The sequence below is a fragment of the Agrilus planipennis genome, unplaced genomic scaffold, assembly GCF_000699045.2.
Source record: "Agrilus planipennis isolate EAB-ADULT unplaced genomic scaffold, Apla_2.0 scaffold40, whole genome shotgun sequence".
Lineage (NCBI taxonomy): Eukaryota > Metazoa > Arthropoda > Insecta > Coleoptera > Buprestidae > Agrilus > Agrilus planipennis.
The window spans coordinates 1,406,359-1,419,037 of NW_020438938.1; the positions used below are offsets into that span (position 1 = coordinate 1,406,359).

At 35.1% G+C, this 12,679-nt stretch overlaps 1 protein-coding gene across 1 annotated transcript in view; it reads right to left on the bottom strand.

The window, feature by feature from the left end:
* Positions 1-7,051: 7,051 nt before the first annotated feature.
* The window catches only part of LOC108735406 (membralin), a 76,939-nt gene continuing 71,311 nt past the window's right edge, over positions 7,052-12,679 (bottom strand). The window contains exon 8 of the mRNA XM_025974449.1: positions 7,052-7,820. Within this exon, the coding sequence (XP_025830234.1) occupies positions 7,416-7,820 (405 nt within the window). The 3' untranslated portion in view covers positions 7,052-7,415. The remainder of the gene's footprint in view (positions 7,821-12,679) is intronic.

Below are 12,679 nucleotides of genomic sequence, written 5' to 3' on the forward strand. Positions count from 1 at the left end.
TCATGAAATTTTATACACACATTGTCAAAGGTACAGAAACACACAAAGGGTAACCTTTATCCCGAAATAAAATACTGTTCCCCAGGGATAGAAAATTTAGTTTTACGTAGTCGTCCATGATTTTTGGTACTTTTTTAAGACATCAAACCATCGATTGCGGTTTTTTGACAATTAACAAAGTAATTACGCTTCATGTATGTAAATATTGTTAGAATGTAAGGGCATCGAAATAATTTTCTAAATTTGTTTTGATAAAACTACCAGGTCTGACGGAACGCTGACTCTGAATATCGCATCCGGAAAAAACACAAAAAGTTGAAACAAATATTTATGTTGGTCATGCTTTGAATTTTCTAGTTCGAAGGGCATTTTCGTCGTTTCGACATGGGAATGTATTTTGGTTAATATATAAAGGAAACAAAAATGTGCGAAAATGGTACTCGGTCGATAGCAAAAAGACAACGCCAGTTGACGCTATGGTATGCATGAATACTGAGAAATTCGAATTTTATTCTCATCTGTCGTTTGATATTCAGTAGTATTGCTGTCTAACGTGCAAAATAGACTGGAATATGTTAACATACGTTTGGCTTTCAGCTATACGTGCACTTCTTTATTCAATCCAAAAGCCTACATCACATTTTATATCTAATACACCCGTTTTATCATAAAACAGTCGGACCTGATTAAAAAACAATAAAAGATACTCTACCCAATCAATTAGTAAATTATGTCATTGGAATCCTACAATTCGATTACTTTTACATGCATTGGGCTCCGATGCAATATATTCCATTAATGGACCCATATATCAGAATGTATACTTCATTTACTTTCCCTGGTGATGTGTCCTTTCCAATGTCAAAATCATAGGTAGAGAGAGAAAAGCTTATTATCCTCTCTACTCTTGAACATACTTTTTCATACAGTACCTGTCAAATGTTTTGTTCAGTTATGAATAGTAGTGCAAATCGAAAACAAGCGTTAAAGCCTTTAATATGTCTTCAAATATAAATAAACATCTCCTTAATATTTTCAGTAGTAATTGGTACCAATAACAGCACATTTGAGCAATGCAATTGTAGTTGATAAAATGGTCAATTTTTCTGTTCAGTACTGTACGGATCATACGCTCCTCACCGGTTAAAAGTTTGACCGAGAGTTGTCTCCTTTCTTTTCTGGCCTATTGCTGTTCTTTTCTACTTTGCGCCGGTCAAACTGAATGTCACATCGCTACAGAAACTAAACGAAGTATAGTTCTTGTAAAAATTGTAAAATTATGTACGCGTTATTTCGTAATATTACCTATAACTTGCCTTTAGCTTTTCTTTTTACGAAGAAGGGCCCCCAAAAAAAATTATGTATGGGGCCATGAATACCCTAGATTCGATATGGGATTCAAGCCAATTTAAATTTGTATGATATAAAATCGCGACAGGGCCCTTCGCTTCGTCCTTTCGTTATGTACGAAACACACAACGTCTTCTCTTATAGCAACGAATAATGTTTTGGCGACATAAATGTGTATAATTAACCAGTTTAATGACCCATTATCAAAGGCTACCGATCTAGAGATTACTAATACGTCCATAAAAAATTTTAGCTCAAAAAGGAAATCTAGCTTCGGTTACAGCTTTCATTTTCATTTCAAAAACATTTATATTTTATTAATTAAATTAGACTTTATATTTTTTTCGTTCAATATGTATATTTATTTCAAAAACAGTCAATCTATGGCTTGCTTAAAGTATTCGCATCAATTCCGGTGCCATCGTTGGTTATAATCGCATTCTACCGAACCTTTTTTGGACATTGGGCTCGACGTTTGACAAGATGATAATTGAATGAATTATTACTTTGTCCTTTCCACTTTAGATGCATTGGTATCAGAATATCTCTTCCTTTAAGAGAAAGGGTCGTCGATTGGTTGGTTGGATTTGTATTTATAAATCCCACTTTCCGGGTTCCAAGAAGAAATCCATTTAATTCTCGGACACGACGCTGCGGGCGTCCGCGCCGCTTCGCGCCGCGATGGCAAAAAGGACCTCGATTAACGGGAATTCAAGGTGTCCGTGGCAACTTTTAAATAATACATTGTTTCTGCGATTGAGACAAATGGACCAGAGGAAAGATTAAAAGCCCCGCAGGTTTCGGATAAACAGAGATCCCGGACGAACGTAATAAGGGATGGGTGTAAGAGAGGGTGGAACATGATAAATATACCACCGGCGAGCCCATGAATTACAAAGCAACCGACCTACCAACAAACGTAGCAAACGAACGGAGACATTGCACAGCCTCCAGGCGCTGTACCGTGCGCTGTCGCATCCCATTCTTCCTTTCTATACTCATAACGACCAAAACAGAAGGACAAATATGTTTAAATTTAGAAAAACGCTACGTGAACTAGGCACCTAGTTCGTTTTTATCAAAGTACATGCACGTATAAAAGGACACTTTGAATAAAGGTTAATTAATTACGTTCTTGAAATGGAGCAGCCATTACTTCTATCTCTCTTTTGAACTCTGCAGTGTTACCAAAATGACACACCATAAAAAAGAAAAGTAGCAACAGAGCAAGAGCTCTCTTGGCCAATTATAAATGAAAACCGAATAAAAAACATATTTCAACGTTTTTCAGTCTATACAGGTAAGGTAAAAAGTTCACGGAACATAGAAACATAGTATGTATACCTCGTTTACTTTCTGTAGCGATGTGACCTTCAGTTTGACCGGCGCAAAGTAGAAAAGAACAGCACTGGGCCAGAAAAGGAAGGAGACAACTCTCGGCCAAACTCTTAACCGGTGTGGAGCGTATAATGCGTACAGTACTGCACGGAAAAACTGACCGTTTTATCCACTACAATTGCATTGCTCAAATGTGTTGTTATTGGTACTATTTACTACTCAAAATATCAACGAGATGTTTATTTATATTTGAAGACATATTAAAGGTTTCAACGCTTGTTTTCGACTCGCACGACTATTCATGATTGAACCAAACGTTTGGCAGGGACTGTATGAAAAAGTATGTTTAATGAACAAGAGCCGAGAGTATGAGCTTTTTTCTCCCTACCTACGATTTTGCCAACGCGCATCCAAGACATTGGAAGGGGAACATCGCTACAGAAAGTAAATGAAGTATAATAGTCAGAATACGCATCCAAAATTTCATTCAAGTCGACTCAGCATTCAAGTCAGACAGGAATAGCTCCTTTATGTGCTTAAACTAATTGGAAATTGAAGGTGGTATTTGCGTATAGATCGAAGGTAGGACATATACCATTTTCTTATTAAAAAGAGTACCAGATGATTGGACAATCTGCTACATAAATAAAAGGATTTTCAAGGAACTTTTGCGCGAAAAAGTTTTGAGTTTTTTAGACGAACATTTTGCGGGGATCATCTGAAGATACGCGCGTCTATATGTGCAAAAATATCGAAAGCATCAAAAGACATTACCATGGTACACTACCAACATGGGTTACAGTACCAGAACGTTTTGAGTAAAATCATTGAGCGAGACGAGGCGCCAAAACCTTTACTAATTTCTTATTTTTGAATTGAAAACCGTCTGTTGTGCTTCATGGAGACAATTCAACAGTTATCAAAGTAATTTCGTCAGAAAATCCTTTCAAGTGTCGGTTCCTATATCTTTTATTCTAAAAATTTTCGGATCCATGATTAAAAAATAAAGAAGACAATGTACAATCCTAACTAATACTATACATGCACGGTACTCACATTAGTTACTTTTTCATTATAAAAGATGAAAAATTAAAGGAATTCGTTTTTTACTATCACACTGAATTTAATAGAAACACTCAGAGATGGTATAATAAATTAATTTTGAAACTAATATATGCGTCTATCAAGTATTTTTCTTCAATTTCTTGAATTTTATATTTCAACATCTTTCACCAAGTGCCAAACGACTCAAGCATCAAAATTATACGAATATATTTATGGGATATTCAAGTCATGGAGAAAAGTAAATTTTTAAGGTAAAGCAAAAATTACAATTTTCGATTGTAGAAATAGTAGAATTTCTTCGGTAACTTGTAAGTAATCATTGCAATTTTGACATGCCTTTTTAAAAATTATTTCGTTTCGTAATTATATTACAGCTTAATTTGTAATATCAACTAAAATACCTAGTAAATTTATTTCTGCTAGGATTTTATTTTTAGATACAAATTCGGATCCAAATTATAATTTTTATTATTTTCGCTTACGAAGCAACGGGCTAGTGGGATAAATGGTAAATATCGCTTTAATATTTAGGTAAATTTTCCTTTTTCATTTTCTCCGTGTAAGTAACACTGATTTCTACTTCTACTAAGTACAAACTGGATGAAATCCACCCTGTAAAAATTTTCGATACAAGCCGATACTACCCACTGAATACCGACGAAAAACTCCCCTTTAATTTCATTGCCAGTGGGACGATGGCATAAACGCTTTAGAGTAAATGATGAAAAATGCACATGCCTCTCCCCGTTGCCCCTGAAGGGCGAAGATTGGAAAATGACGGAACGTTCCCGAGTAATCAGTATAGTTCCCGGATACATTTAAATTATTGGTCAATGATGTGGCAGGCCTGGTTCGCGCGATAATTCACCACACAATACATTACACGCGATTGCGATTTGGCTTTATGAGCAAAGACGTGGAAAAACTATATGGATTTTCTCTAGGCGACCATTCACACTTATTTCATGGATGCGTTAGGCAGTCATTTTCTTTTAAGAAATAAATTAGGTACTATAAGGCAAGACTTGGCAAACAAAAAATTTAAAACAAATATTTGGTTCACCATCCAATTTTAAATTACATTTAAATGTAACAGCCACTGTATACCTCCTAACATTTCTTTTTGTATAGCTTTCATGAAAAATCCAACTAATTAATTAATAATAAGCACAAATTCATCAATCTTATTCACAATAATTACTGAAATCTTAATAAGTTTGCAGGGATATGCAAATAAGCGTTTCCATGTATAGATTACGTCTTTTTGAAATTTCTAAATTAAAACTAGTTTAACAATAATTTGCTCCTATTTTCTGTCAAAATTCAATAAATTATCAATCATCACGTATGTATTAAAAGCTATTCGAGTTTTTATACATAGGTTTTCCTTAAGTGCAATTACATCAAGTTAACGTCGACATGAATGACAATCCTGAACTCTTTAAGGAAAAATACATATTTGTTACGGGCATTGGATCACATATTTAGAAATATAATTAAAAGTTTGCGCTGGAACAAAGTTTCTCTTTAGATAAGTTAATCATTTATAAAAAATGTTATTTCGACTTGCCTCCCCCAAAAAATTAATGTTGAATTTCCTTTAAAATTACCTTAGTAATCGTCGTCTTCATCCAACTCTGGTTCGAAGTACAGCCGAAGAAATAACATATATTTCAAATAAATGGTAGAAAACAACGTTGTAATTAAACCACAAAATTAAAAATTATTGCTAAGTACCTACTACTACTACTACACTTACCTTCAGTTTCCTCCTTAAGGATTTTTGTACAGCCAAAACAGGAACATTATGTAGACGATAACCAACTGTTTGTATTTGTACAAATTTTACATAGTTTTATTTAAACGAGACACCACTGGATTTGTTCATGTACTTAAATTTTTGCCGCTTCGTGAGATAGTGGTGTACGCGATGCCGCACTTCCTTTACTTCCTGTAAGCTTCCGCGTTAATACATCCGAAGCGAGCGGCAAAATTTCACTCTCATAACACGACAACAAAATGGCAGCCGGTTCATCTGCAAGCAGCGTTTGCGAGATATACGATCAGGCAGGCAGCAGAACGAAATCTAATCGACACGTTTCCGTTAAAAACTACTGCCAAATGAATAGCAGTCCGTAAAAACAAACGAAATAAATGTTATAATATCGAACAATTGTCTATACAGTACGTAAATGTCTTGGAAAACAGTAAAAAGCTCACCGAATAACCGAAACAGGCTGCTGCTTGCACGAACATGAATCTGCACTTTCACGCCGACTACTACGCATGTTTGGTCACCTTTATTAAGTTCAAGGCAGAGTTAAGCAACACTGCTTGTTACTTATTAACATAGGCGGGGGTAAATCGTATATCGTAAATGTACAACGTTGCCGTTCTTAATAAGGATGTTTGTCTTCTATATGTTCTTGAGTTCTGCTAAAGAAATAGGAAAAAATGAAACATGAATCTACGAAAATTATTTCAATTAATTAAGATTCAACAAAGAATTTAATTAATAAAACATTTAAAAGGTTTAAATAACAATAAGTACCTACTTTTAAATTGTAGTAGATAACTGAAATAAAAGGCCAAAAATGAAGTTTTTGGTACGATAATTATAATATGAAAATACTTTTAACGATAACTATTAATTAATTAAATTAAACATAGACAGTGAAATATTAGAAATCAACAAAATTAAAAATAGCAAAAATTTAATCAACAAACAAATACATTTACATGAGTAATTCATCACCAATAGTTCCAACCCCCTCCAACAGTGCTTAAGAAAATATTTCTTGAAATGGTTTTATTCAATTTTTATGATAATCGTAGATACGCAGAATTAGAATAATATTTCATTTCTATTATTAATAAATTTCATTCGATCGCCTATAATTTTAAAGATTTTATTGTACCTTTCGGTACTTTGTTTTAAAAATATCCATAATATTTTTACGGAAAATATAAATTCCGTCCCATGTCGAACATTTCAGTGAAAATTCGTTCCGATGCATTTTATTACTGTACGTAAATTGGAACATTTCGAACGGATAAAAAATTGTTAACAATCAAATTAGAAATTGTGGAAAATAATTTTTATTTGAATTTCCATTTTCCTTTTCTTTTATAGCCAACCGTTAAACAGAAGTAAAAAAAAGTTTTTCATTTATAGTAGTATACCTATATTTACGAATATATTAATTTAGCTTTGTCTTTGAATCAGTGATCACCATATTGATATTTATCTGGCTTCTTTTTCATCTCGAAAAGCACCTTTCTCTCACAAACGAGAATATAGTTAAAAAATAACTTTATTATTATATATGTAACAAACAAAATGGCATACACAACAAAGTAAGGATCTTTTGCCGGTAGCGGCAGTGCAAGAAGATAGCAGACAAAATATTACAAAAACATGAAATGCCATTAAACCGACTGGAGGCCATTTAAGTGTTCGGGTAGTTTGTTATTTTTTTTTTAATTTTGCTGCTTAAAACTTAATCCATTCGATACACCTAAAACTGGTACAACCACCTTCTCAACTGAAATATATAAGAGTAGATAATATTTACAATTCTAGACAAGCAATTAAATTAAAATAGTCAACGGGAACAGAAACTATACATCCTTATACAGTCTGCTTGCTACATTCATTTCATTTATGCATCTGATCCGCCGTGAGGTCTCGTGCTTCCTACCGTTTGCATCGAGGTTGCCACGGTTGGGCTTGTTGAGGTCTGGACCTCCGTCGTTTCAACGGACGGAGGTCCCGTTTGGCTGGTTTGATTGGTAACGGTCGGTTGGGCCGACGTGCCCACCGACGCTGTTGTAGCCGTCGAACTGTTAACTACAGGAGTTCGCGTGTTTGAGGTCTGGGTGGTTACTGAAGGTCGCACCGCTGAAAGCAGTTGCGTTATCCTTGCCGCTAAAGGGTTAATGAACACCTGGCCGGCAGGACGCGCTTCCCTCTGCTGCTGGGTACTTCGAAGGATTATCTGCTGAACTTGAGCCTGCTGAAGAATCACCGGCAGCTCGTAGTGATGAAAGAAGTATAGCATAGAATGCTGAAAATAAATTAACGCCTTTTATTTTCGGTATTTTGTTTAGGGATGAGATACAGAGATAGAAGGGTGACTTATAGTTTGTATTAGGAACAACGGTAGTTAGGCAGCAACGTAGAGAAGTAAATATTAGGAAGGGAGTCAGAAAAGGATGATGAACAATATCATTGAAGACAAGATGACTTTAGGAATAGATATACAGGAGGAAAAAGATTAGCATGCTTAGATTTGCAGATAATATAGCAGTATTAGTATTCAGCAAGGAATTAGAGATAGTCTTTAATGAAATGGAAGCGATATTGACAAAATAATACTTATGGCATGAAAATAAATAAAAGTAAATCAAAAATATTGGTATGCAAGGAAGAAAAAGTAGGGAAAACGTGCACATAAGGATAACTTAGAAGAAGTGGCTGATTTTAGGTTTAAAGAGGTGCGTGTCCAACCACCCTTCGGACTGACGATCCCATAATGATGATGATTTTATTTCTGATGGCGAGTCATGGGTCGTAGGTACAGTAAGAACACACTGTACATAATAAATTCCTTCCACGAAATTAAAGATATTTTATTAGCACGGTGACGTTTCAATCGTTATAAAATGTTTTATAGTAAATAAATTATTAGATATTCGCCCGTTGTTACGTGGCTGTTACTGACTAATCCAAATCGAGTGGATTCAGAATAAATCAATTTAAGAAGTATTAGAAGCGAGTCGGTGGGAAGCTATGGTGGTGAGACTTCACTAATGGCATCCCTGCCGTCTTTCTACGTTCACCAATTAGTTACTAAGACGCTTATTTAATTTTTGCCAATATTCCTTATTCCTTGAATAGGAGAACGGAGGATTATATGGAAATCAATAAGAAATAGGCGAGTTGGGTTGGTAGGACACCTTCTTAGGCATGAGACATCAGCAGAAACAGAAGTTAGGAGGAGTAGAATTAGACCTAGATTAAATTAACAACATATTAATAAACAAACAGGGTTTCCCTTCTTGAACCTCCACAACTGATTTTTTTTCATTTCAGAAATGAGTGTAGGTATTATGACTACATTTTCTTTTATTGTAAAAATTTGCATTTACATCTGTTGCTTAATAAATAGGTGTTGTTAAATTACATTTCCTAGAGATTATTTTACTAATTTCTTAAAAGAACTACAGATATCTGGTTTTTGATCTTTGACATCGGGCAGCTTTACAGGCGTCGTACGAGTGCCCGTACGACAGAATCTTGAACACAGGTTTCAACACTTCTACAACTTTAGAAGGAAGAACCTTGCAGTTCATTCTACTTCGTTTCATTCCAGGCACGAAATATTTTTTATAACACGAATGCCTCTTCAGATAGAAGAAAATTGCCACGCCGAATATGATAATCAACAGAATAAAAAAGGGAGGTTTGTCCATTATTATTTTTCGCATAAAAATAACTTGAAATTTTTGTTTGACATATCTGACAGTGTGTCAGAAACGCAACCTATGCAGTAAAAGTTCTACTATTTTATGCAAATTCTAATTTGTGTTAGAATGTGACCGACTGTCTGCAAACAGGGCAAGTAGAACTTCTAATGGCCCAGCTTCGAATGCACGAATTATGAAATGTGTGTCCACAGTTGATAACAGTAATGGGTTTACTCAGATACTGCAATTCTTCTAAGCAAATAGCGCAGTATTTTTGACTGACAGTGCTCAAAATGTGACTGCGATGGAATTCTCCGGTGGTCGAATCATCCTGCATTTCATAGCTCATGGGGTTACTATTTTTCAGATAGTACAATGCAACGCCCAAAGCAATTCCAACCATAACAGCCAAAGAATAATAACTCATTTCTTTTCAATCGAATTTCATTAATATGACAGCCACATATGACTCAATGACACGACGTAAATTTTAAAACGAACTAATTTAATTTTTTTCAAACGTTTTCTTTTTTCTAACAACGAAAAATACGATTGTAAAAAACAACTTACCAATAGAAAAAAGCCACCTTTACGGGAACTTCTATTTTTATATAAGTATAAAAAACCGTCTCTCAAAATAACTGAATTTGTAACGTAATTAAAAAATGAAATGTCAAATATTGAAAGCCACTTCATTCTATTCTATTAAACAGAGAGCTCTATAGAAATTCGATCTCTTTTCTATTTCTGCTACTGAGTCATGGGTCAAAGGTAAAGTAGAATGAAAGTGCATGTAATTGGTTGCTTCTACTAAATTAAAATTTTAACAATAACTACAAAAGCCCATCCAAGGGGACCAAATTAGTACTACCACATAGCTTTGATTAGTTGTTTTAAATTCTGATATATAAAAAAATTCCTAAAGGTCCCTTAACCATTTTAGGTAATAGATACCTTAAGAATATGAAAAGGTGCATTTTTTGACCATAATATTCTTTTCTATATAACAAAAACGGTAGATGGGATACAGGGAGAAATTCTAAAACATGCAGGACAAGAGGTTAGAGATCGTATGTTTAAGCTAGTTAGTCACATTTACGAAACGGGGAAAGTCCCAGACGACTATAAACGGAACGTAGTAGTAACATTACCTAAGAAGAGGGGCGCGGATAGGTGCGAGACATTTTGAACAATTAGCTTAACTTCCTATGCGTCAAAAATCTTAACTAGAATTATCCAGAGAAAGATGGAAAAAAGGGCGGAAGAACTATTAGGGGAAGATCAATTTGGGTTTAGAAGAAATAGAGGAACGCGGGAGGCCATTCTAGCTTTACGGGTAGCAATAGAGAAAACGATAGAAAAAGGAAAGAGTGCGTACATAGGATTTGTAGATTTAGAGAAAGCTTTTGACAATGTTAAATGGGACAAGATGTTAAATATACTTAAAAATGTAGGGATGAATTACAAAGATAGAAGAGTGATACTTAGTTTGTATAAAGAGCAACAGGCAGTTATAGAGCTGGGGATGCAACGTAGAGAAGTAAATATTAGGAAGGGAGTCAGGCAGGGATGCACACTGTCACCGCTACTTTTTAATCTATACATCGAAGACGCCATCAACATCATTAAAGACAGTACAACTGTAGGGATAGATGTGCAAGGGCAAAAGATTAGTATGCTTAGATTTGCAGATGATATAGCAGTATTAGCATCTAGCAAGGAGGACCTAGAGATAGCTTTAAATAAAATGGAAGCGGTACTGACAGATCAGTACTGTATGAAAATAAATAAAAGTAAAACTAAAATACTGATATGCAAGGGAAGAAAAAGTAGGGAAAGAGCGAATATAAAGATAGGAGACGAAAAATTAGAAGAAGTGGCTGATTTTAGATACCTAGGAAGTCAGATAAGTGAGGATGGAAGGAGTAGTAGGGATATAAAGCAGAGGATAGCGCAGGGTCGTGTCGCCTTTAATAAAAAGAAGTCACTTCTATGCTCGCGAACGGTTAATTTAGAAATTCGAAAAAGGTTGTTAAAGGTGTATGTTTGGAGCACGGCGTTGTACGGGTGCGAAACATGGACAGTGGGCGCGGCGGAAAAGAAAAGGTTAGAAGCGTTCGAAATGTGGTGTTATAGGCGGATGATGAGGATATCGTGGGTAGAAAAGGTTAGAAATGAAGAGGTATTGGAAAGAATAGGAGAACAGAGGACTATATGGAAGTCAATAAAAAATAGGCAAGATAGGTTGGTAGGACACCTTCTTAGGCATGAAGGTCTAGTCAGAGACATATTAGAGACAGAAACTGAAGTTAGGAGGGGTAAAGGTAGATTTAGATTAAATCACTGTTCGCAAATAGTTAAGGATATGGATTGTTCTAGTTTTAGGGAAATGCGAAGTTTAACTCAGGATAGGAAAGAGTGGAGGTGCGTGTCCAACCAGTTTTAGGACTGACGACCTTATGATGATGATAACAAAAACGATGGAGTCCATCCAATTTGCGGTTAGAACATATCCACCGTACATACCTATAAATAGTTAACACCTAAAATAAAAGTACACCTACAACAAAATCAGCCTTTAATATAAATTATTAATAGACACCGCTCAAAAGTATCAAAAATGTAACGCTTTATTTTGAGCAATTTCCAGGAACCGACCTTTAAAAATTTAATCGATAATTGGAGAGGCTTCCTGATACCACAGAAACTAACAGATTTTCATTTTCAAAAGGCATGACTGCAAGTGAACAAGCGGTAAAATGGTTGGAAGTCAACAGTTAATTAGAGATATCAAAACAACTTTGTTTATGAAGTGAAAATGTAATTTGCCGACGTGAGCTTGCATAATATCTATGTGTGGCTTTTATTAAACACGGCTGAACAATACAATTGAATAATGATCCCCTCGAACATGCTAAGCAACTAAAACGTTTACTGTTATATTAATCTTACATCTTGTCTGTATTATATAAAAAATTAAAAAATGCTATTGACAATTGAGGCGTAATATAAGGTAGGAGGCGAGTACAGGTGGAAAACACAATATAAAATAACATAAACCTAATCTAACCATAAAAATAGAGAATATGGTCTGTCAGGATTCTGGCTATCAGAATCTTGGGAGTCACAGATTTCCAGGTACTACTTATAGTCCGAGATCCCAGACTCATCAGACATTACTTATTTCTTGAGTAACAATATGAGTGGGATAACGTAATATTATACTTCGTTTACTTTCTGTAGCGACGTGACCTTCATTTTGACTGGCGCAAAGTAGAAAAGAGCAACACTATGCCAGAAAAGGTAGGAGACAACTCTCGGCCAAACTCTTAACCGGTGAGGAGCGTATAATCCGTACAGTACTGCACGGAAAAATTGACCATTTTATCCACTACAATTGCATTGCTCAAATGTGCTGTTATTGGTACCATTTACTACTGAAAATATCAACGAGATG